Source organism: Lactuca serriola, chromosome 8 (genome assembly GCF_051521515.1).
Source record: "Lactuca serriola cultivar US96UC23 chromosome 8, Lser_US96UC23_V15, whole genome shotgun sequence".
NCBI classification, from domain to species: Eukaryota; Viridiplantae; Streptophyta; class Magnoliopsida; order Asterales; family Asteraceae; genus Lactuca; species Lactuca serriola.
Window position 1 is genome coordinate 241,187,881 of NC_136415.1, and position 27,608 is coordinate 241,215,488.

At 35.3% G+C, this 27,608-nt stretch overlaps 1 protein-coding gene, 1 long non-coding RNA gene and 1 pseudogene across 3 annotated transcripts; 1 reads left to right on the forward strand and 2 right to left on the reverse strand.

The window, feature by feature from the left end:
- Positions 1-6,090: 6,090 nt before the first annotated feature.
- Positions 6,091-10,434, reverse strand: LOC145065767 (uncharacterized). 2 transcript variants are annotated; one of them, XM_079012839.1, is made up of 3 exons: positions 10,322-10,434; positions 9,981-10,049; positions 6,091-9,200 (listed from the first exon to the last, which is right to left on the reverse strand). In XM_079012839.1, the coding sequence occupies exon 3, from the start codon at positions 8,847-8,849 to the stop codon at positions 6,228-6,230; it is 2,622 nt and encodes an 873-aa protein (XP_078868965.1). In that variant the 5' UTR covers positions 8,850-9,200; positions 9,981-10,049; positions 10,322-10,434; the 3' UTR covers positions 6,091-6,227. The 2 variants fall into 2 exon arrangements, with proteins under 2 accessions (XP_078868965.1, XP_078868964.1); XM_079012838.1 differs by lacking the exon at positions 9,981-10,049 and having other exon boundaries at positions 10,322-10,424.
- An 8,473-nt stretch (positions 10,435-18,907) lies between these two features.
- LOC145066788 (uncharacterized) lies at positions 18,908-27,109 on the reverse strand (annotated as a pseudogene).
- LOC145066789 (uncharacterized) lies at positions 21,302-24,335 on the forward strand. The gene is made up of 5 exons (XR_013688791.1): positions 21,302-21,731; positions 22,348-22,515; positions 22,582-22,728; positions 23,451-23,540; positions 24,141-24,335. It is a non-coding gene; the product is annotated as an uncharacterized LOC145066789 (long non-coding RNA).
- Positions 27,110-27,608: the final 499 nt, after the last annotated feature.

A 27,608-nucleotide genomic window follows, 5' to 3' on the forward strand; every position in this document is an offset into this window, starting at 1 on the left:
TATGAAGTAATTGTAGTATTTCTTTTGTTCCTATACCGGACTATACAATACACTGTACCGGTTCGTACTGAAATGAGCCTACCCCCCCCCCCCCTGCAGGTACCCGATACGATAAATGTCGCAAACCCCGTACCGTACCGTACCTCGTTCCCCGTACCGTACCGCGTTTCTGGTAACTATGATAAATAATATCATAAAAAGATGGTAGCACCTGGTTGGGGTCCAAAATGTAAGTTTTGAGAATGATATGCTAATTACTACATGATGATGATGATGATAATAATAATAATAATAATAATAATAATAATAATAATAATAATAATATCACTTTTTCCGTTTTCCTAGTTAAGGGGTACGAATTGGGTGGGGATCACGGACATAACTTATTGTGTGGATACACCTTGTAATTGATATATAAACACCAAAGAATCAAGTACTTGTGATTGGCAAGTTAAGGAATTTTTCAAGTTCAATATTCATGTTTGGGGTCCAACAATGACATGTAAAATTAATGCTTAATTATATGTTGGAAAGGATGATATAAATGTACTTTTTTGGTGTATAATTATGTTTGAAATAGAAGAATATATGATCAATACAATAATAATATGTGAAATGTAGTTATATCTTGAATTTGTGAAATGTTATTTTATGGAAGGTTAATTGCAAATTAAGGATAAATTGGTCAATAAATGGATACCATATCATGTTTGGGTAAAAGTCGACATCTAAGAGAATGATTTGTCGTAGTGGAATATTAAAAAAAAAATGCATATAAACAAAGATACTTGACAAGTTGGAAATGGTGGATAATTTCATATCGAAAAGCAAGATTCAATTTCCTTATATATCTAAAGTAAAAATAACTATAAGTGTATTTGTATTGTATTTGAGTGAGCTTGATATAAAATATAATGATCCAGGAATGAAAGAAAGATGAAAGTGGTATCTACCAAGTAATCTTTTACTTGAAACAGTATGTAAAGGATCATCACAAACAAGGAAAAATAAAATAAGAGCTCATCCTCCAGATATCACTCAAGTTGAAGTTAATGCTTTTTGTACTATACATGATAATATTAAGTTGAATACAAGTAAAATAATGTTAATTAAAATCTGCATTAATTGCTGACTAAAAGAAACTGCATGTTAACAACAAAAATCTACATCGATACACTCTAAAAGGAGCATATACCCAATTCGGAAACAATTACAATGATGTAAAAAAACAAGAAATACATATGAATTCCCTTTGATATCTTATATCTAATCGAAGAATTACATCAATATATATAGGGAAAATTGCAATAAAGTCCCTACATATTGGCCTCATAATCAATTTAGTCCCTATATATTTTTTTTATTCAATTAAGTCCCAAATACCGGTAATCGTATTCAATTTAACCCTTTGACCCGATCAACAGGTCATCCAACTTTCGAAAACTATATTTTTGGCCCAGATTTCAAAATTTATTACAAATTTGGTTCAAAATTTACACTTTTGTCGCATATTTTAACATTCGTTACAAATTTGGTCCAAGCTTTTTATTATGAATTCATCATAACTTTAGTTTTTTTTACAACTTTTTTTCTCAAATAATTGTTTCTAATATGTTTTTTTCTTTATAAAATCATATTTATACAAAAAAACGTATTTTCACATAAAAATCATATATTTTCTATATAAAAACTTTTTTTAAAAAACTTTTTTGTATATAAAATATCTAGTTATAAAAATAGGTATTTATTAAGTATATAAATATATACAAATCCGTTTTTATAAAAAATGTATACAAAAACATATTTTACAAAAAAAATATATACAAACACCTATTTTATCTATATTTTTTTTATAAAATTGTGTTTGTTTACATTTTTTGTCTTTGTTGGGATGATAAAAGTATTTTCGGTTGGAACCATTCATTTCAAAGGTATTATATACAAATGGATTTCTACAAGAACTTTTATGTTTACATTATGGTTTACTCTGCTTTGTTACATTTGTCACTTTTATGGAACCAAGTGTTGGTTCAACATAGAAAATGTGACACTTATATATAAATAGTTTCTTCTTGTCTTGATAGTTATTCATTTAATGGATCTTTACGTTTGGTTGAATTTGACTCCCAAGAGATTTAACATTGTAGTTGTGACTCTTATAAACAAACATTGTTGAATCTAAACAACTTCATGATTTCCAAAATGGTGGAAATCATATTTTGTAAGCATGGTATATTTTTCATCTTCTTTAACCATGTTCTTATTCATAAAATTGTTTTGTTTGAACTTTCACGGTTTTCGGATTATGTTTTACTAATCGTCAAATTTGATAAGTAATAGAACCTTATTGATGAAATCGATGAAATTAACATAAAGTATTTGGTCAATAGTGGAACCTTGTCATATAATCAAATTGAACAAGATAGACAGTTGCATTTTACAAGTTAAATGTACAACCTTTAATATAAGAACAAGGCGTTGCTTTCTACAACACTACATAAATGAATTCAAAACCTGATCATATAACCTACACTATATACGAACATGAAAGTACTATGTTGACTTTTGTTACACAAGACAAGATTTCTAAGGCTATTTTCAAAGAGGATCTGAGAGGTGGGGGATTGATATCTTTTGCACAACCAAAGAAGAAGAGCAAGTCCCCATTGCATCTTTTTGGGTGGGCCAAAAAATTACAATTTATCCCGTTGGCATTAATCCCGGTCTTTGCACACCAAATATTGGTACTTTTCAAAATAATAAAGGAGACGTAGAAGAGAAGAAAAATGATACTAAAGATTTATATGAGGAACTAATCTTGGAAGGAAACTATAGGAAACAAGTACCAAACTATTTGAAAAATAGATCAAGATATGTAATATATATGACTCCTTGATTCTACAACCAACTATTGTTGTTGATTGATGGTCAAGACAAACTGAGAGTAAAAGTAGAAACTTGAAAAAGCAAATACAAAAAGAAAGAAGTATATGCAATCAATCAACTTGTATCTAAATTGAAAGCAACAAAACGGAACATGAAGATGTTGAACCGCAGGAATTGCCAAACCCATGGAAGTTTTTGCAGCATGACAACGCTCAAAGACACATCAAGGGCTTAAATACTCAAGAGAAAAGTAATAACACAACAACACAACTTGCTTATGTCCATGCTTGATTTCTTTTAAGTTTTCTCTTTGTGTAATTGTTTGATCTCAGCTTCCATTTGAATTGTTGTTCATTTGTTTGTTAACCGCTGAGACTGATTAGACTTCCAGCCAAACCTCTTGCTAAACCCCTCAGAACCACCTGTCCCAATAATTCTTGGGGAATCCCTGAATCAAATCACACAAACCAGTAAAAGAGAATATGCAAGAAATTAAACTAACACCAAAAACCATAAAAACAAACCATAGAAATCACACAAATCAACTTCTTCTTTAACATGAAAAACAAGATCTACAAAAGAAGAAATAGATAATGAGTCGATTACCTGATTCTTACTTGGAGCCATGAAGACGAAAAGTGATCGATGCGGCAGCAGGTCGATGCAAGAGAAGTGGCAGGTGGAGAGCACAATAGCTTATTACAAAAGGCATACAAATATAGTCTAATCTAACAACTTGATATTATATAAAAATACCGAATGATAAATACAACAAACATTTTAAAATTGAAACCTTTAAACAACATCCACATTACAAACATAGATCCAAATAGTAGCATTAAAAGAAAAACTTCATTGATAACATATATCCGAGAATTACTTGCATTACAGAGGGCCTATACAGCTTCTCTTCCTCTCTTGATCTTGGCAACAACTGTTACCATGACTGCAACGTATATCTTGTCCATGATTTTCTCAACAAAAATGAAAAGCCTCCATCTCCACTGCTTCTTCAACAACAGAACTCCAATTACACCCCAAAAACCTGTTGCAAATCCACTCATGATGTCCAGGTAAAACCACCATACCTTGATCGACTCCTCAGCTGCTTTATGTTTCTTCTTGGGCATTGTGATTGGGTCTTGATGATCTGAGCAATCCTTTGGCAATGGAGCTCCACAAAGATCTTCGTTCCCAACATATATTGATGGATCATCAATAAGGGTCTGCAACTGATGGCCTGTTGGAATTCTTCCCCACAAGTTGTTGTGTGACACATTCAAATGACTCAAAAAAGTCAAAGCTGCCATGCTTGGAGGGATCATCCCGGTCAACTTGTTTCCAGATAAATCGAGAGATTCTAACCTCGTCATGTTCCCAATGTTGTCTGGAAGATTCCCCCTGAGATGATTATTAGACAAATTGAGACCCACCAACATCTTTAGTGCAGTTAGCACCACTGGTATTTCTCCTACAAGTTTATTGCTTGAAAGGTCCATGTTATAAAACATAAACAATTTAAGTCCTTTTTTGGCTACTTTCCATGAAATACGTAATTCTATTTAATCAGTTTAGAAGTCACTAACTACAAAAGACTTGGAAGTCAATGGACAGTTTGCAGCCACAAACTGGTATGCTCCGGGCCTGGCCTTTTTTTTTTTTTTTTTTTTATCAATCAAAATTAAGTGGTCTATACGGCACCTATAGTTAGCATGTTACAATCATATTTTATCCTAAAATATCTTAAATATAATTAGATTTAAACATTAAAGAAATTATATAATAGTTTTTTGAGTAAACCACATAATGGAGTCCTGTGGTTTCGGTTTTGGTCCCCAACCGAGTTAATATGACTATCTTGCCCTCAATGATAAATTTCTGTAAGTTTTTAAATCATTTTTTATTATGTTATTATTATTAAATAGAGTAAAGAATTATTAATGTCTAAAATGGACCCACCCAACAACCCCACGTCGCTTGTCTTCATCAGAGAAATATCACGGCCGCCAGTTTCAAATTTCAATGGTCTAAAATGGTCACTCGTTGGAGTAAAAAGAAGTGATCTAGGACTGTGGAGTAAAGAGACCTTGAGGAGATAACAAGAGTGTGGGAGTGGGGGCATTGTAGGACCCAATGTTTTAATATTAATAAAAATAATGTATATAAAATAATTAACAAATAAAAAATCTAGTAAGGGCAAAAAAGCATTTTTAGGACAAGAATCGTAACAAAACAATACCACATGGATAGTCCGAGTTAAATCCAACTTTGAAGTCAACAAAGTAAACCCCCAAATAAAATAAGAAAAAAAAAACTTCTATTTAACCATATCTAAAAAAAAGGATCATCAAAGTAATATTTATCGTTAATTTAATAAATCAAATTTGTAAACATAAAAATATTGAAAACATTTGAAAAGGATTTGTGTGAATAAAAGATACTGAATAAAGCAAACCTTACTTCAGTACAAAAATTAACAAAATTGAAAGAATTACAAATTTCTACAGGAATACCATATTCCATTCCATCAGACACAACAAACATACTTTCAGAATCCAATGTAATAAACGATTCCGATTCCATCAAACCAGAAAACGAAAATAAAAATTAGGGTTTACCTGAGTGTGAGCAAGAACACGGATGACATTGCAGTACTTCTTCATCTTCTCCAGCTGTGACTGGATGTCTCTCTTTCCTGTTTCAGTTTCATCTTTCTTTGAATAATTTGTAAAAGCTTTCTTTTTTTGATTTGCACTCAGATGCTTTTATAAAATCTCATCTTGATGTCTTCACTCAGATGCTGGGCCCACACTGTGTTCGAGCTGCGGAGCCCACGTGGGGTCTTGACATACCCCAACAACCACCATTGGGGGTGTTTCAATGATTGTCACTGCCTCACATGTCTCTTTCTTGTGGAGTTCTATGATAAAAGGAATGAAAATTTTTTACACGTAAAGTAGTAAATAGTATGCTATCCTTCTGAACTTTTATGGTATTTATCGATGAAGTGCAGAGAAGTAAAAATTAGTTGAAAGGTAAATTGTATTTACAGTCGCCAAGTTTAGCTGATTTTTCAGTTTTAGTACAAAAAAGACCACATGTAATTTTGGTCCTTATTTTGAGGTTTTGGTAATATTCTGTGCCTCTTTTTTTAAATATATACCAACACCAAAACATAAGAGATTATGGTTAACGGAAGGGAAATATAACAAACATTTTAAAATTGAAACCTTTAACAACATCCACATTACAAACATAGATCCAAATAGTAGCATTAAAACAAAAACCTCATTGATAACATATATCCGAGAATTACTTGCATTCCAGAGCGCCTATACAGCTTATCTTCCTCTCTTGATCTTGGCAACAACTGTTACCATGACTGCAACGTATATCTTGTCCATGATTTTCTCAACAAACATGAAAAGCCTCCATCTCCACTGCTTCTTCAACAACAGAACTCCAATTACACCCCAAAAACCTGTTGCAAATCCACTCATGATGTCCAGGTAAAACCACCATACCTTGATCGACTCCTCAGCTGCTTTATGTTTCTTCTTGGGCTTTGCTGTTGTTGTTGGGTCTTGATGATCTGAGCAATTGTTTGTCAATGGAGGTCCACAAAGATCTCTGTTCCCACCATATATTGATGGATCATCAATAAGGGTCTGCAACTGATGGCCTGTTGGAATTCTTCCCCACAAGTTGTTGTGTGACAGATTCAAATGACTCAAAAAAGTCAAAGCTGCCATGCTTGAAGGAATCATCCCGGTCAACTTATTTCCAGATAAATCAAGAGATTCTAACCTCATCATGTTTCCAATGTTTTCTGGAATTCTCCCACTGAGATGATTATTAGACAAATTGAGACCAATGAGCATAGAAAGTGTTGTGAGATTGATCGGTATTTCTCCTACAAGTTTATTGCTTGAAAGGTCCATGTTATAAACTATATCCAAAATTCTTGTATATTCAAGATCAACACCTTTCATAACCTGAATCACATTCTCATTAGAATCAGCCCAGCCATAACTGTTATACCACTTTTCTGCACCATTAACCATTGCATTCAACTCTCTTAGGCAATGAGGGATGATACCCGTTAAGTTGTTGTATGCAACATCCAAAATTTGAAGTTTTGACATTTTGCATAAAGATTCAGGAATTTCCCCGGTAAAGTTATTCTTGTGTAATCTTAAAACAATCAAACTTGTCAGGTTTTCTCCAATCCAGTGGGGTATCTTTCCAAACAATTGATTATCACCCACATCTAGGACTCTTAAATATCTTAAATTCCCCAACTCTCGAGGAAGTTCACCAGTAAAGTTGTTGTCATTTAATTTTAACCAATGCAATGATGAATGACTAAGTGCTATATAGCTTGGAATGACACCTGAAAGTAAATTTGAGCTAAGGATCATGGCACCCAACCCTTGCAGATTCTGGAGACACTTGGGAATTGTCCCTGTTAACCTATTTCTGGAAAGATCAAGTAAATATAAATCTGTCCATCTGCACAAGGACTTCGGAATTGACTCATTGAAAATGTTATTTGCTAGTATTAATGCCAGTCCTATTTCTGGAAGGTTTGTCAATGGTCCGCTGAGTTTGTTGTGAGAGAGATCTAAGAAATCAATGACAGGCATCTTCCGCAACCATCTGGGCAGAGGTCCCGAAATTGAAGCATTCGACAACACTAACTCAGAGAACAAGAACTGATTCCGTAGCCACTGTGGCAATCCATTTGTGAGATTGCAGGAACTGAGATCTAGACCATACAACTGGAATGGAGGTATCCACTCACGTGAGACATTGAATGCCAACTTGGTGTTAGAAGAAGCATCCAAGTGCTCCAACATCGAAAGGTTAGCAAAATGGGCTTCAGAAACTACTCCTTCTACGGAATTGTCTGAGATATCTAGATATTTGAGTTTGGCAAGTTGCCCAATTGAAACCGGAATAGTCCCATTTAACAAATTTGAAGACATCGAGATTGCTTGTAATGAAACAAGTCTTCCTAGAGATGCTGGTATAGGGCCTGTTAACCGATTGTAGCTTAGAGCCACACTTGTTAAAGCTGATAAATTTCCAAAGGATTCTGGAATGGAACCATTCAGTTGGTTAGAATGCATGCTAATTGCTTGTAATGCAACAAGTCTTCCTAGAGATGCTGGGATGGGGCCCGTTAACCGATTGGATCCTAAACTCAAATGTGTTAAAGCGGATAAATTTCCAAAGGATTCTGGAATTGAACCATTCAATTGGTTGGAAGAAAGGTCAAGTCTGGAAAGATTCCCAATGAATGTAGGAATGGGACCGATCAACTGGTTATTAGATAGATCTAACATTTCTAAATGTCTTAGTCTTCCTGCAAATTCGGGGATTGGACCTGTCAAACTGCTCATTGATAGATCTAAGTGTCTTAAATCGGTTAGTCTTCCAAGTGCTTCTGGAATCGTACCATTCAAAGAACCACTTAAATCCAACAACTCCAAAGCATATCGGGAGCATTCCGATGTGTTTTGTGGTGAGTCAGTAATTTCTATTTCAAAAGGATTTCCATATGCAGCCAATGTTTTCAGGTGACAGTGTCTCCAGATTCCAACATCCTCAATATTCTTAAAATGGTTAGAAGAAAGATAAAGCTCTAGAAGGTCAGGCATAATTGGAACCCAAGAATGCAGCATGTTTCCTGAGAGATCAAGGACTCTTAAGGAACTCATGTTTGTGAAAAAAGATGGAATTATGCCTTCAATTGAATTTTGGCTAAGATCCAGGTGTTGTATGTTAGAAAGCATACTGATATTAAAATGAGCGGAGGATAGAAAAGTCTTATTATCTAGCCAACAACTTGAAAAATGCAGCTCTGATAAAGAGGAAGGGATCATGTTTAGCAAGTTTGCAAAGTTCCATGACAAACTAAGATTAAAACCAGAAAGATCCAGAAATTCAAGGGATGTCATGTTTTGGAAAAATCCAGGGAGTGAAGTTTTCAAAGAATTAAAGCCAAGATCAAGGTGTTTTAAGTTGGCAAGAATTCTACTCGAATTAAGAAAAGGACCAAGATGGACATTGGAAAGTCCACAACCACACAAACTTAACTCTTTTAATGAACAAAGATTGTAAAGCACCTTGCCCTTAATGATATTTTCCTATAATTTTTTAATTCATTTTTTATTATTATGTTATCATTAAATAGAGTAAATTATTAATGTCTAAAATGATACTTCACCAAACACCAGATGCTGCCCTTGAAACCACCTCCCCCACCATTGCAAAAGATTGAAGGATCCAGCCTCACACCATTTTCCCCTCTGTTACAGACAAAAAACAACATCATCATCCATTCCTGATGAAAATCAAAATCTCTTTCCTTATTATAGAATACCAAGTTCACTCTATCAGATATTTAATCTCAACCTTCATAAACACGTTAAAAATAGAAACGAAAGAAGAAATGCACATAAACCATCACTGTGGCAGTTCATAGGAAGCACAAGTTTAGGGATACTAGAAAGCATATCAGGTACTTAATGATCTTACACTTACACATGTGCAAACTTTGATAACATGCAATGCCTACTGAAAAAGGTATATTTACTAATGCGAATTAAAAAATAAAATAAAATAGAAAAATCTATTGACGTACAATAATTATAGTATCATGTACCACTACCAGTAGATATCAATACAAAACCTAATCTAATAATATTGGGAGCAATTACACACATACATTATGCATATATAATATGTGGCCTAGTAAAACTATGCACGCATAAATCAATAAAAATTCATTTGTAGGAACTGCTTTCATAGCATATGAAGAAGAACCAGTTCCAAATATAGCAGCAATACAAAAACATGTTTTTTTTTTCCAGTTTTCTCACAGTAAACAAAAGCAAGAGAAAATAGAGGCTTTTCATGAGCACAGGTCAACATAGGACTATAGTCTATAGGTGATTCGTTGACACACTAAAACAATACAACCAGTTTAAGTACCAAAGGGTCTACTGAAAAGCAGGGATTTAATTGAGTTTAAAGCATTTCCGCCATTAAACAGGTAATTACAGATTACGTGGTGACATTGTATCTACCATTAGGAGCTGCAAGTGTCTTGCAAAACAAAGGCTGTCACTATCAGCTTATATGCATCATTACCTTCTCTGTGTTACATAAAAACAATTAGGTCAGACAGAATCAAAATAGCGTAGATGGATCATTTTCCCACTACACATCAATGCAATTGGATTATATTACACATAAAAACATATTTGCATCGTTTTCAATAGCCCTAAATTACTATCTTTTTTTATCTTACAGGTCCCAATTTGTGTGCTGAATTTTCTTAAAAAACAAATCCAGCAAAGTTCATAAATTAGAGAATTAGGTCAAAGAAAAAAAGAAAAAAAGAAAAAAAGAAAATCGGAAGACATACCAAGTGAACACCATATGAATCGGCAGCGTAGGCTTCGCCATTTCCCCGTTCTCGTCTACTTCACGGTGACGATAGTTTTGAGAGGACGTGAAATTTGGGATAAATTTTGTTACAAGTAAATTACAAATTTGGCCACTAGGTTTCGAATTGTTACAGATATAATCCATTTAGTAAAATCTAGGATTTATTACATATTTGGTCTTTTTTGTATTATGTCAAAACCTATAATTTTCATCTATGAAACTATTTCTTCAATTGGACCATTCATGTGTAACGTTCCTCAAAACGAGGTCAAGCAAATAGAAGTGAGTTGAAATGATTAAAGGAAGATGAAGTGATGTTAGGTTACTATGATAAGAAAAATTATGATGTCTTTATAAATATTTTGATATATTTGTAATCATTACATTAAATTTGGAGATTCATAGGGGTGCTTAACTTTTCACAGCTCAAAAGTCTTTTTTTGGAAAAGTTACAAAAAGTCAGAATTTCCTGACTTTTCCAAAAAGTTCATTTTACTTGTATAAAAACTCCAAAAGTAGCTTTTAAAATTATTTTCCAAAACATCTTTTGCTTTTTTTCTTTTCTAAAAAAAACTTTTGAGTTGTGAAAAGCTAAGTCAAACACCCCATAGTAACTTAAAACTGAAAATTATTAGGTGTAAAAGTCCTATAAATTATATCATAAAAAGAGGGCTGAGGTGGTTGGGATCCGAAATGAAAGTTGTGAGAATGATATATTTATTACATGATAATAGAGGAAGAAAAAATAAAAAGAAAATCATTTTGTTTTCTTTGTTACTAGTTAAGGGGTACCAATCGGTAAGGGATCACACAAACACACCCTTCTCCTGTGTACACTTTGTAATCGATATATAAACAATCAAGAATCGGATACTTGTGGTTGGCAAATTATAGGATTTTTCAAGTTCAATATTCATGTTTGAGGTCCAAGTCCAACAATGACATGATATAAAATTAATGTTTGTATATTGGAAAGGATGATACAGATATATTTTTTTCGGTATGTAATTATGTGTGAAATAGAAGAATATATGATCAAAAAAAATAATAATGTGTGAAATGTAGATATAGCTTGAGTTGGTGAAATGTTATTTTATGGAAGGTTAATTGCAAATTAAGAAAAAATTGGTCAATAAATTGATATCATATCATGTTGGGGTAAAGGTCAAGGAAAATGGACATATAAATAATTTGAGAATGATTTGTCAAAGTGTTGAATGTTAAAAAAAATGCATGTAAACAAAGATACTTGACAAGTTGGAGATGTTGGTTAATTTCATATTCGAAAGTAGGACGCTAATTTCCTTATATATGTAAAGTAAACATAACTATAAGTGTAATGGTATTAATGTGAACTTGAAATAACATATGATGATGCAAGAATGAAAGAAAGATGAAAGTTGTATCTAGTAAGTAAGGTATTACTTGAAATGGTATGGATAGGATCATCACACACATGGAAAAAATAAAATAAGAATTCATACTCAAGATATGTAGATACATGTGTTTGATCCTCCAATATCACTCAAATTGAAGTTGAAGTTGATGCTTCTTGTATTAGAGCTATAAATATCCACTGTTAATATTAAGTTGAATACAAATACAACAATGGTAAAATCTTTATTAATTACTGATGAAAACACATTAAAGAAACTATGTTCACAGCATAAATCTGCATCGATACACTGTAAAAGGATCATACACCCAATGCGGAAACCAAGATAATGATAATGATGTTAAACATCAAGAATTACATATGAATTCCCTCTGATATCTTATATCTTAATCAAAGAATTACATCAAAATATATACAAAACAAGTAACAAAGGCATATTACCACATCAGAAAATTGAAGGAGAAACAATACAACAGAATTATATAAAGAAACAGATGAGATTAACACAGTGAACCTGTGATGATTACAAAATCTGGGTTAGTGTTTGAAGCAGAACCAAACCATCAACCAAAGATCTAACCCTAATCTAGTCTAACAACTGTTGGAACTTTATATATATGAAGGAATTGCAAGTTGGCAATTTCCTTTGTATCCCACATTGGTGGGGAGAAGAAACTTTTGAGGGTTTATAAGCCTATTCCCTTGGTAAGCCTTCAAAGGCTTTAGTGGATCAAAGGAATGGGCCAAGCCCACGCGCGCGCCTAGCCTAGCCTAGCCTAGCACTAGCCGACGCCGCGAGTGCGCGAAATGGCGCGATTTAGGCGCACGACGCATCGGTCGCTGGGAGCTGAGGAGCTTTTATTTTTGGTGAGTTCGGGTCAAGCCGATTTGACCGACCCGGTCAAATGGTTGACCGGAGTTGACTTCGTAATGGATAAGTCATCGGGGCATTCTAGAAGGATCAGGAAACGGCTTGCTTGGAGAGCAAGCTGTCGCCCTAGGGTTTCTGGGGCCGACCTATGGGGGCCCGGTTTATGCCTTCTAGGGTTTCGATACCTATAAATATAGCCCTCTAGGAGCCATTCAGAACACACACGGAATCTGAAAGCTCTCTCCTTCTCTCTGCGTTTTTCTTCTAGTTTCCGAGTAGTCGTTTTGTGTTTGTCGATTTCCAGTGCTGTTGGAATATCGATCTAGCTGCATTAAATCCTGGGGTTTTACTCTGTTGCTTACAGCCAATACAAGCGAAGTAAAAACCTTTAAGGACAGGAATCTGATCCGTGCAGTTGCTTCAAGATCAAGTCAGCAATCAACAGGTCGGTTTTATTTTTCTGTCTTGTGGTTAATTCGTCTAATAACAGGACAGTCTTCTTCTACCTTTCTTATAATCAGATCTAATCGAGAAGGATAGATCTGGTTTCAGACGAAACTTGGTAAATTTAATAATAATAATTGAATTTATTATTCGCAACTAATCGACATATAATTCACAATATTATTTGTCGGTTTCCTTGCGTGTCTTTTGATTTGATATACAACAATCTTAAAGGTTTTTTATTATGATAAATCAACAGACTAATGGACACTACTGCTAGCCTCCACTTCATGAACCAAGAGTTTGCCAAACTTGACCAATTCGATGGTCAAAACTACACTCGTTGGGCCGAAAAGGTCAAGTTCATGCTTCATGTCTTGAAGCTCTCCTTTGTGTTGGACCCAAAACCGCCACCAATTCCAGATAATCCAATTCCCAAGGAAGGGGAATCTGTGGACCCAGCGGTCATTGCAGAACTCGAAAAGCAAAGGATTCTGCGTAGAGAATCCGAGGAATTGTGTGTGGGTCACATCAAGAATTCCCTATATGATCGGCTCTATGATCTTTACTCGCCGGTCAAAGATCCAAAAGAGCTATGGAATGCGTTGGAACTTAAGTACAAGGCACATGAGGAAGGTACTAACAAGTACCTTGTGTCAAAGTACCTTGAGTTTCAAATGGTTGATGACAAATCGATTATGGAGCAAGTGCATGAACTCCAAGTCATGGTCAACAAGTTGAACGCACTCACCATCTCTCTTCCAGAACTCTTTCAGGTTGGTGCGATCATCGCAAAACTGCTACCCTCGTGGAAAGATTTCTCTAAGAGAATGATGCACAAGTCTGAGGACTACTCCTTGGATGATCTGATGAAACACCTCCGCATTGAGGAGGAAACTCGCATCAGGGACAAGAAAGGTAAAGTTGGACAAAGTGTGCATCAAGTGTCAGCTGGGAGTTCTAGCCACAAAGGCAAATCTGGGGGTCAGAACAAGAACTTTGGACCCAAGAAACAAAGCTTCAAGAAACCGGGTCATCAGAATCCTAACTCAAAGCCAAAAAGAGCTGGTCCTTGCCACGTCTGCGGAGAGATCGGGCACTATGCAAGAGAATGCAAAGATCGCAAATCAGTACCGGTTGCACATGCAGTCGAGAAAGTGACTGACATGGTGGCCAGTGTGAACCTTGGAGAGATTTTCATGATCTCCTCTCTTACTCGAGCAATCTGTGCTCGAGGTTGGTTCGTGGACACTGGAGCCACTGTGCATGTTTGTGGGCATCGAGAAAGCTTTAGCACCTACCACCCCATGCCACAAGGGACGGTTGTCGTCTGTGCTGACGGCCACAGAGCTGAATTTCTAGGAAAGGGTGATGTTCGGTTGAAGTTCACGCGTGGTGAATGGGTGACTCTTCGAGATGTTCTTCATGTTCCTACCATCTCGAAGGGTTTGGTTTCTGCGGACAAGTTTGACAAGGCTGGGTTCAAGATGGTGCTTGAGAGAGGCAAATATGTGATCACTAAAGGCAGAAGACATGTTGGGAGGGCGAACAATACTTCGGTAATGTATCGCTTGTGTCTTAGTGATGAGGGTAATGTGAGTGGTCCTAGTGTTGAGTGTGGTGTTTCTAGTGTTGCTAGGGTGTCGAGTGTTGGTAATGATGTAATTGATGGATTGGTTGCTAATGTGAATGAAGTGAACTTTTCTGGTTATATTGTTTGTTCAATTTCTTTATGGCATAAACGTTTAGCTCACACTAATGTTAAAAACATTGAAAAATGCAAACTAAAGGTATGTTAAAATATGACTCAAAAGATTTTGAAAAATGTGAAACATGTGTAAAATCAAAGTTCACAAAGAAACCATTTCCATCAGTTAAGAGAAACACATCTTTACTTGAGTTGATTCATTCTGATATATGTGAGTTAAATGGAATCCTTACTCGAGGAGGAAAAAGGTATTTCATCACATTCTGTGATGACTTCAGTAGATATCTACATGTTTATTTGCTGAGATCAAAAGATGAAGCTTTTGATGCATTTAAACGATATAAGGCTGAGGTCGAAAATCAACTTGAAAGACACATCAAAATTCTTCGCTCGGACAGAGGCGGAGAATATTTCAACCAAGAGTTTGACACATTCTGCGAAGAGAATGGAATCAAACATGAGAGAACATCACCATACACCCCTCAACAGAATGGTTTGGCTGAAAGAAAAAACCGAACTCTTTGTGAGATGGTCAACTGTATGTTGAACCAATCGGGTCAACCAAACAATCTGTGGGGGGAAGCACTATTAACTGCTTGTTATGTTCATAACAGGATCACTAGTCGTGTGATTCCTACAAGCCCTTATGAGTTGTGGAAAGGTAGAAAGCCTAACCTAGACTATTTGAAAGTGTGGGGGTGTGTTGCTTATTATCGGACTCCCGATCCTAAGCGAACCAAATTGGGAGCACGAGCTAATAAGAGTATATTTATTGGATATGCTCAAAATAGCAAGGCTTACCGATTACTAGATATTAAGTCTGGTGTTGTTGTGGAATCCAGAGATGTGGAATTCTTTGAGGACAAGTTTTCTAAGGATGAAGAAAACTTTAGTCATACAACAACTACAAGTACCTCTCGAGAAATACTCCCACCTCCTCCCATTGTGGAGGAACCAAGGAGAAGTACTAGGGCTAGAATTGAGAAAACCTTTGGAGAGGATTTCTATTCTTATTTGGTCGAAGGAACACAAAAGAAAGTGACGAGAGAGGTCATCTTTTCAATTAATTTGGATGATGATCCTAAGACCTTTACTGAAGCCATGACGTCTCGGGATGCTCCTCTGTGGAAGGAAGCAATCAATGACGAAATGGATTCAATTATGGGTAATGGAACTTGGGAGTTAGCTGATTTACCCAAGGGGAGAAGACCCATAGGATCCAAATGGATTTTCAAGAAGAAATATCATCCTGATGGATCCATATCTGCTTATAAAGCAAGGTTGGTTGCAAAGGGCTATAGGCAGCGAGAAGGGATCGATTATTTTGATACCTATGCCCCAGTTGCTAGAATTAGTTCAATTAGAACTCTCATAGCAATATCAGCTTTGAAGGGATTGTACATTCATCAAATGGATGTGAAGACAACCTTTCTGAATGGTTATCTCAAAGAGGAGATTTACCTGGAGCAACCTGAAGGTTTCGTAATACCTGGACAAGAAAACAAAGTATGTAGACTTGTTAAGTCTCTGTACGGGTTGAAACAAGCTCCTAAACAGTGGCATGAGAGATTTGACACCACTGTGACTGCCTTTGGTTTTCAGCACAATAGTGCTGACAGATGTATTTACTCAAAACATACATCTGATTACATAGTAGTTATATGTCTTTATGTTGATGATATGTTGATCATTGGCACTCACCTAGAAGGTATTCTTGAGACGAAGAAATACCTATCCTCGAACTTTAAGATGAAAGATCTTGGAGAAGTAGATACTATTCTTGGTATCAAGGTGAAGAGGACGGGTGGTCAGATTTCTCTGAGTCAATCTCATTACATAGAGAAAATTCTGACAAAGTTTCAACATTTGAACATTAAGGAATTTAACACTCCTTTTGATTCAAGTGTGAAACTTAAGGTGAATTCTGGTCGAGCTGTGGCCCAACTAGAATATGCTAGTGCAGTTGGGAGCATGATGTATGCTACTCACTGCACGCGACCTGACATCGCATTCGCTGTAAGCAAGTTGAGTCAGTATACAGTTAATCCAGGGACGGAGCACTGAAAAGCAGTGGGTAGAGTACTAGGATACCTGAAAAGGACAAGTACTTTTGAATTGACATATTTGTCATCTAATGGAATACTTGAAGGTTATTCTGATGCCAGCTGGATTGATCACACCAGTGATTCAAAATCCACAAGTGGTTGGATTTATACTCTAGCTGGTGGTGCTATTTCTTGGGCGAGCAAGAAACAGACATGCATAGCTCATTCAACGATGGAAGCTGAGCTAATTGCCTTAGCAGTAGCAGGCAAAGAGGCAGAGTGGATTCGAGATCTACTTATGGATATACGTTTGTGGGATATTCCGATGCCTTCAATACCCATGTACTGTGACAGTGAGGCCACACTGTCTAAAGTATATAATGCGGTATATAATGGGAAGTCAAGACATGTAGGTCTTCGTCACAATTTTGTGAGACAACTAATTGAAAGTGGTACCATCAAGGTTGTCTATGTCAAGACAAGTAGAAACTTGGCAGATCCGTTCACCAAACCTCTGACGAGAGATTTGGTTACATCTACCACGAGAGTCATGGGTCTAAAACCACAATAGAATCGTTTAGTGATGGAAACCCAACTTGACATTAGTGCTCCTAATTTTCAAGTTTAAAGGGTAACAACGAAATCACTAACGATAGAAGGTACTGTCATTCATGATAGATCCATGTGAGGTAGGATAGTGCGTCGTTGCCGAGAATGAGGTTGAGTTACGACTCTTAACGTAGTTTTGGAGACATCTAAGCAACGAAGATGTTGTAAAACTATGCCTATATGATCTAGAGGTGGTGCCGCCTCAAGTGAAGATTAGTGGTTTATCTTCTAAAGGGTCATGAAAAGGATTTATAGCGCATGGCCATAATAGCGCTCAGGGAGAACACAAATATGACTTGTGGTGTGTGGGGGTAAACCGGAGAGGTCATTAAGGTTCATGGTTTAAACCTATAAGGATACTATTGAATCGGTCTCTTCTTGTTTGTTCTCATTAAACTAGGGTTTAATCTTCGTGACACCCGAGTGACATCATCTGTCTGAGTGAAAGGAAACTTACCAACTTGGTGGGGGATTGTTGGAACTTTATATATATGAAGGAATTGCAAGTTGGCAATTTCCTTTGTATCCCACATTGGTGGGGAGAAGAAACTTTTGAGGGTTTATAAGCCTATTCCCTTGGTAAGCCTTCAAAGGCTTTAGTGGATCAAAGGAATGGGCCAAGCCCACGCGCGCGCCTAGCCTAGCCTAGCCTAGCACTAGCCGACGCCGCGAGTGCGCGATTTAGGCGCACTTTGCACTTCGCACGACGCATCGATCGCTGGGAGCTGAGGAGCTTTTATTTTTGGTGAGTTCGGGTCAAGCCGATTTGACCGACCCGGTCAAATGGTTGACCGGCATTGACTTCGTAATGGATAAGTCATCGGGGCATTCTAGAAGGATCAGGAAACGACTTGCTTGGAGAGCAAGCTGTCGCCCTAGGGTTTCTGGGGCCGGCCTATGGGGGCCCGGTTTATGCCTTCTAGGGTTTCGATACCTATAAATATAGCCCTCTAGGAGCCATTCAGAACACACACGGAATCTGAAAGCTCTCTCCCTCTCTCTGCGTTTTTCTTCTAGTTTCCGAGTAGTCGTTTTGTGTTTGTCGATTTCCAGTGCTGTTGGAATATCGATCTAGCTGCATTAAATCCTGGGGTTTTACTCTGTTGCTTACAGCCAATACAAGCGAAGTAAAAACCTTTAAGGACATGTATCTGATCCGTGCAGTTGCTTCAAGATCAAGTCAGCAATCAACAGGTCGGTTTTATTTTTCTGTCTTGTGGTTAATTCGTCCAATAACAGGACAGTCTTCTTCTACCTTTCTTATAATCAGATCTAATCGAGAAGGATAGATCTGGTTTCAGACGAAACTTGGTAAATTTAATAATAATAATTGAATTTATTATTCGCAACTAATCGACATATAATTCACAATATTATTTGTCGGTTTCCTTGCGTGTCTTTTGATTTGATATACAACAACAACTTCATCTTGTATGAATACGGAATCAAACAAACATTTCAAAATTAACACCTTTTAATACCATCCATCTATATCACAAATCTCATAAAAATCTAAAATCCAAATAGTATTATAAACAAGCACAATATCAATATTAAAAGGACTGTTAATCCTTGATGATATATATTTAAAAAGGATCTATGTGTCTTCACTTTGTCTCTTCATTTTGGCAACTCTTACCATGACTGCAACATATATCTTGTCCACGGTTTCATCAGCAAACATGAAAAGTTTATGTCTCCAATGTTTCTTGAATAACAAAACTCCTATAACACCCCAAAACCCTGTTGCAAAACCACCCATTATGTCCAAATAAAACAGCCATATCTTCGTGGGCTCGTCATCTGCTTTGTATTTTTTGTCGGGCGTTGTTGTTGGGTCTTCATGATTTAAGCAATTATTTGGCAATGGAGGTCCACACAGATCTTGGTTCCCAGCATATATTGATGGATCAGTAAGTGTCTGCAATTGACGACCTGTTGGAATTTGTCCAGACAAGTTGTTGTATGACAAATTCAAATGGCTCAAAAAAGTCAGAGCTGCCATGCTTGGAGGTATCATCCCTGTCAATTTATTTTTTGAGAAATCGAGAGATTCTAACTTCGTCATGTTTCCAATGCTGTCGGGAATACCCCCACTGAGATGATTATTAGACAGATTAAGACCCACTAACATCGAAAGTGCAGTTAGCTCGACTGGTATTTCTCCAACAAGTTTATTGCTTGAAAAGTCTATGCTAAAAAGTATACCCATAATTGTACCATATTCAAGTTCAACACCTTTTATGACCTCAATCACATTCTCATTATAACCGTATTGCCAAAGAGGCGAATGTACCCGACTACTATTAAACATGGCATTTAACTCGCCTAGACAAGGAGGGATAGCTCCCATTAAGTTGTTACATCCAACATCCAGAACTTGAAGATTTGAAGCTTCGCATAAAGATGGGGGAATTCTTCCGGTGAAGTTGTTCTTGTGTAACCTCAAAACTACCAAAGATTTAAGTTTTTCTCCAATCCATTCAGGTATACTTCCGGAGAACTTGTTATCACCCAAATCTAAGACACTTAAATATCTTAAATTCCCCAATTCTCGGGGAAGTTCACCACTAAAGTTATTGTCATTCAAACTTAACCGAATTAATGATGAAGAATTAAGTGCTATAGAACCTGGGATTACACCGGACAACCGATTTGAGCTAAATCTCATGGCAAGCAAGTTTTGTAGATTCTCAAGACACGTGGGGAATTTCCCGGTTAACATGTTTCTAGAGATATCAAGAAATATCAAACTTGTCATTCTGCACAATGATCTTGGAATCGACTCATTAAAATGGTTACTTTGAAGGAATAATTTTCTCATAGATCCATATTCATTAGGAAGATTTCTCAAAGGACCCTTAATTTCGTTGTAAGAGAGGTCTAAGATACTAATGACGGGCAGCTTCCGCAACCATGTGGGCAGAGGTCCTGAAATTGTAGCATTCGACAAGATTAACGCCTCAAGTTTCCTTTGATTTCTAAGCCACTGTGGGAATCCCACTACAAGAAAAATCCTAAATAGCTACGGAAAGTTACTACAAAATCAAAATTTGTAGCTATTTTATTACAAAATGTGCTACAAAACGGCTTTTCATAGTTATTTTGCTATGGAAATGACTACAGAGTTACATTCCGTAGCTAAATTAAAAATAACTATAAAAAATTACTACGCAATCAAAATCTGTAGATATTTTACTACGGAATACGCTACAGAATGGATGACCGTAGCTATTTTTCTACAGAAATGGCTAGGGAGTTGCATTTCCGTATTCAAATCTCGAATTGTTGCTACAAAATTAAAATTTGTAGCTATTTTACTACGTAACATACTACAGGGTTGTTGGTTGTAGGTAGTTTGCTATGGAGCATGTTACATAATCCATTTTCGTAGTTAGTTGGCTATAAAAATCGGTTACGAAATAAAAATCCGTAACTAGTTGGCTACACAATAGAAATTTGTAGCTATTTGGTGACGAAAATTTGCTACACACAAAATCTATAGCTAATCTACAACGGAACTTGTAACGGAAATATTAATTGTTGTTATTTGTGTATCTAAGTTGTTTTTGAATTTGGAAAATAGCTACAAAATTTGAATCCGTAGCTATGTGGCTACGGAATATTCCGTAGTCAACTAGCTATGGAATATGCTTCCGTAGTAAAAAATAGAAAAATATTTTACCAGCAAAAATATATTATTGATTTTAATTGTTTTGTGATTTTTAATTATAATTTAATTATGATTAATAAACCTATTTACGTATTTTTATAAGTTTTTTTTTTTATTTATTCTTATTATCATTATTTTGTTATAATATTATTTTTAATAGGGATAGGCTAGGCGAATTTCAAAAGTACAAGGGGTATAAGTTCATGTTTTCCTTTTTGTTCAATCCAAATCTGTTCACGGTTCCCCAAGTTAGATGGCTAGAATAAAATCACCCATAGTTTCAATGAAGTTCTGATGTCGTCGACTACTACCGACATTACACAGATCTCCGACGGTGTAATTAGGCATAATTGTTCAACAACAGTGTACTGATTCGGTGCACAACCTTCCCGATTCGGCGTTAAGATGCAGTCCCAACCACGAAGAAAGCTAGAAAGTTGGAGTTCTGAGGGAAAGTGAGTTAGCATCTAACACGATGATGGCCGGTTTTGACAGTGCTACTTCTTCTTTTCGAGGCTTTGTAATTTGGCTGGAGATCGAGTACGATCAAATCGGGACTTGGTATTCATGAAAAAAAAACCTAATGTAGTAGTATCCTGGCTAAGAAATCGAAGGGAAATTAAATCATCTAGATGCTCCATGTAAGTCACTCATAATATCTTCTAGCGTTTGAATTGCATTTATTATGATTATATGCGCCAAGGTCTTGTTCCTTGAGCAAAGTTTGATTGATTTAATGATTATATGCACATAGGTCTTGTTCCTTGAGCAAAGGCTGGAATTTTTTCTAGATTAGTGATATGAACAATCCATGGTAAAAATCAATGATTAAATTGTGAAACTCTTTAGTTCATGTTTACTAAATTATGACCTCAAAGTTAATGGTGGTAACGTTATTCTGACTAGAGCATTAAGATGAATATGAACATATATGCCTCTCCCAAACTCCATGAATCTGGATTATATCATTTTTAAATTGTTAGTATGAATATGATGGGCAAAATTCAACGCATGAATTAATTTAAAAAAAAAAAAAGAAGAAGAAGAACAGTATTGACAAGCTAGAAAAGATGATATGAATATAATGATATGGCATACTATTACTAGCTATGATTAATTAGCAATGAAAGAATAGAGTTAGGGTTTAGGAACAAATTGAAATTAAGATTTAGTATGCCTTCTTTTTATTCAGCTTTGTAATAGATTGGAAGGACATTTCTATTCACTTTATAACAAACTTTCATATACTGGTATCAGGTTGCTTAAAGATTCTACCTCCTGAAGAACTTCAATATATGTATTAACAACAACAAATGAAGACAAAACATTCATAAAAAACATGAAAAGTATCGTTTCTACTTTCACATTTGGTGGTGGGATGATCTTTATCACCCGATTGGGATGTCAAATGCCTCACTTGCAAAGGTATGTACTCTGCATATTAATATGCATAATTTGAATTAATTCTAATGATATCACACTTACATATAGGTCTGTATTTTGGGACGAAACTACCCTTGCAGCATAGGAAGCTCATGGACATATATTTAATGAGGACGACTTATTAGAAAGTGGCAGATTGTGATTGTTAGAAATCTTCCCTTCATATATCAGAGATTGATTGGAAGAACCCCAAAGGTAAAAAACTTGTTTATTATTTACTTTGAATTATATTTCAATACAATTAATAATAATAAAGTTATGACAGTGTTTTCATAATCTGCTTCCATTATGATTTACTTCTATTAGGGATGTTCCATTAAACACTATGACACAACTTGAGCTTTAATCATCTTTAAACAATTACACTTCAGATCTAGATTTTTTTCACATATAATTTCAATCTTGAAGTCTCTTAATCATCCATAAATAATTATGATTTCATGTTCCATCATGCTTTATGTTCATTTTGATGTGTTGGTATTATCTTTATATAAGACATTGTAGCTTGTATGATGCAATAAACGGATCATTCAAACCATTGAAATATGCTTTACATGTTTCCTCTTGAATAGTTATTATCTCACAAGATATAATAATTAGTTCTTCTGAAAGGGTAAAGTTAACGAGGGGTAAAACTTAAAAGGGTTAAGTTGCTTTAAGGATTAACATTACACATGTCCTGAGACTTTTTTCTTTACTTTACGGGCCAAATTGGCCCCCAAATGGCAAGGGTAATTAATCATGAACTTTAATCATGATACTCTTATTCCAAAGCTTTTGCCACTAAGAATAGGGTAAATGCATATTTCACTTACCTTTTCAAAATCTTTTGTTTATAACTTCATTTCAAGAATCTTTGATCTCATCTTTTATTGTTTTTTTTCATATATTCAACCGTTCATTTTTTCCATGTGTAGGCACACTATTTTATATCCATGGTCGTGTCCATGCAATCGATGTAGTCATGGCTTGTTGGGAGCTAGAAAAATCTCTATAAAGCTTAATAGGTAATCACTCGTTACCACACAATCCAATCAGCTGATGGTAAAAATTAAAGAAAACAAAGTCCAACTATAATATTCAATTTAATAATTTTTGTTATATTGGTTTCTTGGAAATAGGTAGAAATATAAATAATAAGATCATAAACAACTCCTGCCACTACCATTACAAAATTCCATTATGCAAATTTGGTTTTTTTGCAATCAGCTGTGATTATATTGCGGATACGAAAGCACACAAAAACTTAAACATCTGAATCTTTAATTATTAGATTACCTTTTATAATAGACAATCAAGTTTTGTTTTATAAAAACACGTTAATATCTAGTTGTCTAGGATCATTATATTGTCATTTTGTTTTAACTTTATTTCAAATCCTGTTGGCAACATGCTAACGTTGGATTTGATGGTGCTCAAAAGGTGATTCATTTTGTGTCTTGGGTATATGGTAATAGTGTATCAAATAGAAGAGTTGATTGTTTTTTCTATTTTTTTGTTTATTTCCAGATTTTAAATCTCTAGTTGGTCAAAAACTAGAGATATAATGCGATTTCATACAAGAGATTTTAATGTTAATCAAGTTGTTTATAAATTTGATTTTGCAGGTTGTGCCATTTTTGTTGAGCATTTGTGGCTGTTTGTGTGTTTGTGGTGGTTCCAATTTGAACTGTGTGACAATATTTGTAATGAATATTTAGGTTTGATGATTAGGGAACTATGTAAAAGGATTTTCAGTTATGTAATATATCTATAAAAATCTATGTAACTATTAAAATTATATTTTATTGCATTTTTATATATTTGAATGAATATTATAAATGGGAATTGGATTTTCTTGAATATTTTTATCGTTATGAATTTGCTTTGGAGCTTATTTTTGCTATGGAACAATTGGCTATGAAATTTGAAACATCACAAATAGCTATGAAATTTGTTACTGAAAAATTAGCTACGGAATTTGCTATGGAACAAATGGCTATGAAATTTGTTACGGAACAAATGGCAACGGAACAAACGGCTACAGAATTTGCTACGGAACAAACGGCTACAGAATTTGCTACGGAACAAACGGCTACGAAATTTGTTACGCAACAAATGGCTACGGAATTTGCTACGCATCTCATTGTTACATAAGTGTAGTGCAGTTAAATTGCTACGTAATAAACGTCGTAGCAAAAATGCTATGGAACTATAATTCTGTAGCTAAACAGTTTGCTACAAGAAATATACCTACGGAATCTCATTGACAAATTCCGTAGCAACTTTTGTAGTTATTTAGGTTTAGCTACAAAATTTTAGCTTTTAGCTACAAATTTTTTTCGTAGCTAAATCGAAATTTTCTTGTAGTGTCCATTTGCAATATTGCAAGAACTGAGTTGAAGAATAACCAATTGGAATGGGGGTATCCATTCACGTGAAACATTAAATGTCAACTTAGTGTTATAAGAAGTATTAAATGTCAACTTAGTGTTATAAGAAGTATCTAGTTCAGTCAACATCGCAAGTTTAGCAAAATGGGCTTCAGAAACAACTCCTTCTAATGAATTATTAAAGATATTTAGAGAATGGAGTTTGGAAAGTTGTCCAAATGAAATTGGAATAGTCCCATTTAACAAATTTGAATGCAATGAAATTGCTTTTAGTGAAACAAGTCTTCCTAGAGATGCTGGGATAGGACCGGTTAACTGATTGACTTCTAGAGACAAATCTGTTAAAGCGGTTAATTTTCCAAATGACTCTGGAACTGAACCATTCAATCTATTAAAAGAAAGGTCGAGTTTGGAAAGTTTCCAATGAAATGTCGGAATGGGACCCGTTAATCGATTGAATTGTAGATGCAAATCTGTTAAAGTTGTTAAGTGGCCAAAGGAGTATGGAATTGAACCAGTCAATTGATTGAAAGAAAGGCCCAGTTTGGAAAGTTTCCCAAGGAATGTTGGAATAGGACCGGTTAAGTTGTTATAAGATAGATATAACTCCTCTAAGAATCTTAATCTTCCTAGAGATTCGGGGATTGGACGTGTTAATCTACTGTATGATAAATCTAAGACTCTTAAATTCAACAACAGACTTCCAAGTGGTTTTGGAATTGTACCATTTAAACTCCCACGTAAATCCAACCTCTCCAAAGAATATTCGGAGCATTCCGATATGTTTTTTGGTGAGTCGATCATCTCTATATCAAAATCATTTCCTGATGCTCTCAATCGTTTCAGGTGACACTGCCTCCAGATTCCAACCTGCTCAATCTGCTTAAACTTGTTAAAAGAAAGATCAAGGTCCAGAAGGTTTGGCATAATAGGAACTGAAGAACTTAACATGTTTTTTGAAAGGTCAAGGACTCTTAAGGAACTCATATTTGTAAAAAGTGATGGAAATATGCCTTCAATTGAATTTTTGCTAAGATCCAGGTGTTGGATGTTAGAAAGTGTACTGAAATTAAGATGAGGGGCAGATAGGTGCATGTTATGGAGCCCACAAATTGACAACTGCAACTCTGATAAAGAAGGGATCATGTCTAGCAAGTGTTGAAAGTTCTGAGAAAAACTAAGATCAAACCCTGAAACATCTAGGAATGTTAGGGATGTCATGTTTTGAAGAAAACTAGAGAGTGAACCTCTGAAAGAATTGAAGCCGAGATCCAGGTGTTTGATGTTGTGATGTATTCTACTTGAATTAACAGAGGAACCAAGACCAACATTGGAAAGTCCACATTTTGACAAACTTATCTCTTTTAGCAGAGGAATCATGAAAAGCACCATGTCCCAGTTTTGTGCTCCAGCAAGATTCACCAAACTCAAGTCGAGATGCTCAGTGATGAAAGGCCAAAAGTCCATGCCATATCATCCGCCATGAGCCGTCTATTTGAACTGAGATCAAGAACCTTTAAATTAGAGAGATTTCCAATGTGAGGAGGAATAATACCATGAAAACCAGCGTAAGAGAGATTAAGGTAGCTCAGCTTTGTTAAGGAACCAATGAAATTAGGGATCCGGCTTCCTTGAAAATCATTCCCACTTAAGTCTAAGTATTTTAGATGCCTTAACTCCGCCAACGAAGAGCTCACCTCATTACCAACTAAATAGTTGTCAACAGTGTAAGAATAAGAGTCCCGATCTCTTCTCAGATGAAGTCTTTCAACATTTCCAGTGACACCATCACACTGAATTCCTTCCCACCTGCAACAATCACTGCCAATCCATGATGACAACATTCCAGAAGGATCTTTGATGTTGTGTTTGAACTTGAGAAGAGCAAGACGCTCTCTCTGAGAGCAAACAACAGAGATATTTCGAACACCCAAACAGGTATATGTGTTTGCAAGAAAAACTATACTTGTGAAAATGAGATGAAGCCCTAAGCCCCTTGGATTCCCCATTAGCAACCCTCCCTAATTAACTCGGTTTTTTTTCAAATAAAGTGGAAAGATGGGTTCTTAAGATGAACTGATGGGTTTTTATGATCAAGAAACTACTTTATTTATAAACCCAGAATTGAAAGCAACTTGCTTCCATCAAAGACTTGCAAGTCAATGGACATGACTTGGAAAATTTGGAAGTCAATGTACAAACTCTATCCATAAATTAGTATTTGTTTGATCCTGGCATAGTTTCCTTTTTCTCAATCAAAATCTACTGGTGTGTGTATTATATATATATATATATATATATATATATATATATATATAAAATAGTTAAAGCTCAAATAAATGATGTTTGTTGTAAAGATACCTAATAAATATTGTATTTTTTAAATTTTCTATATTCGAATATATATATATATATATATATATATATATATATATATATATATATATATATATATATATATTGTGATAAAAATGTTAGTGTTGATCCAAGGAAAGAGAAATATGAAAAACAGAAGTGACATCTGTGACAAATACTTTAATTTCACAGAAATGACTTGTATACAAATTTTATGTTAATCCTCAACTTTAATATTTTTTTATCGCCTAGCTATGGCCCTCTAAATTACCTTTTTATGTTTTAGAGTTAAAAATTCCAACCAATACATGTATTTCTAAATATAAAGTTTCATTCAAGTACTTTGAA

Bases quoted from the DNA above. Each gene is read 5' to 3' on its own strand.
- LOC145065767 (XM_079012839.1), bottom strand. From the start codon at position 8,849: ATGACATCCCTTGAATTTCTGGATCTTTCTGGTTTTAATCTTAGTTTG.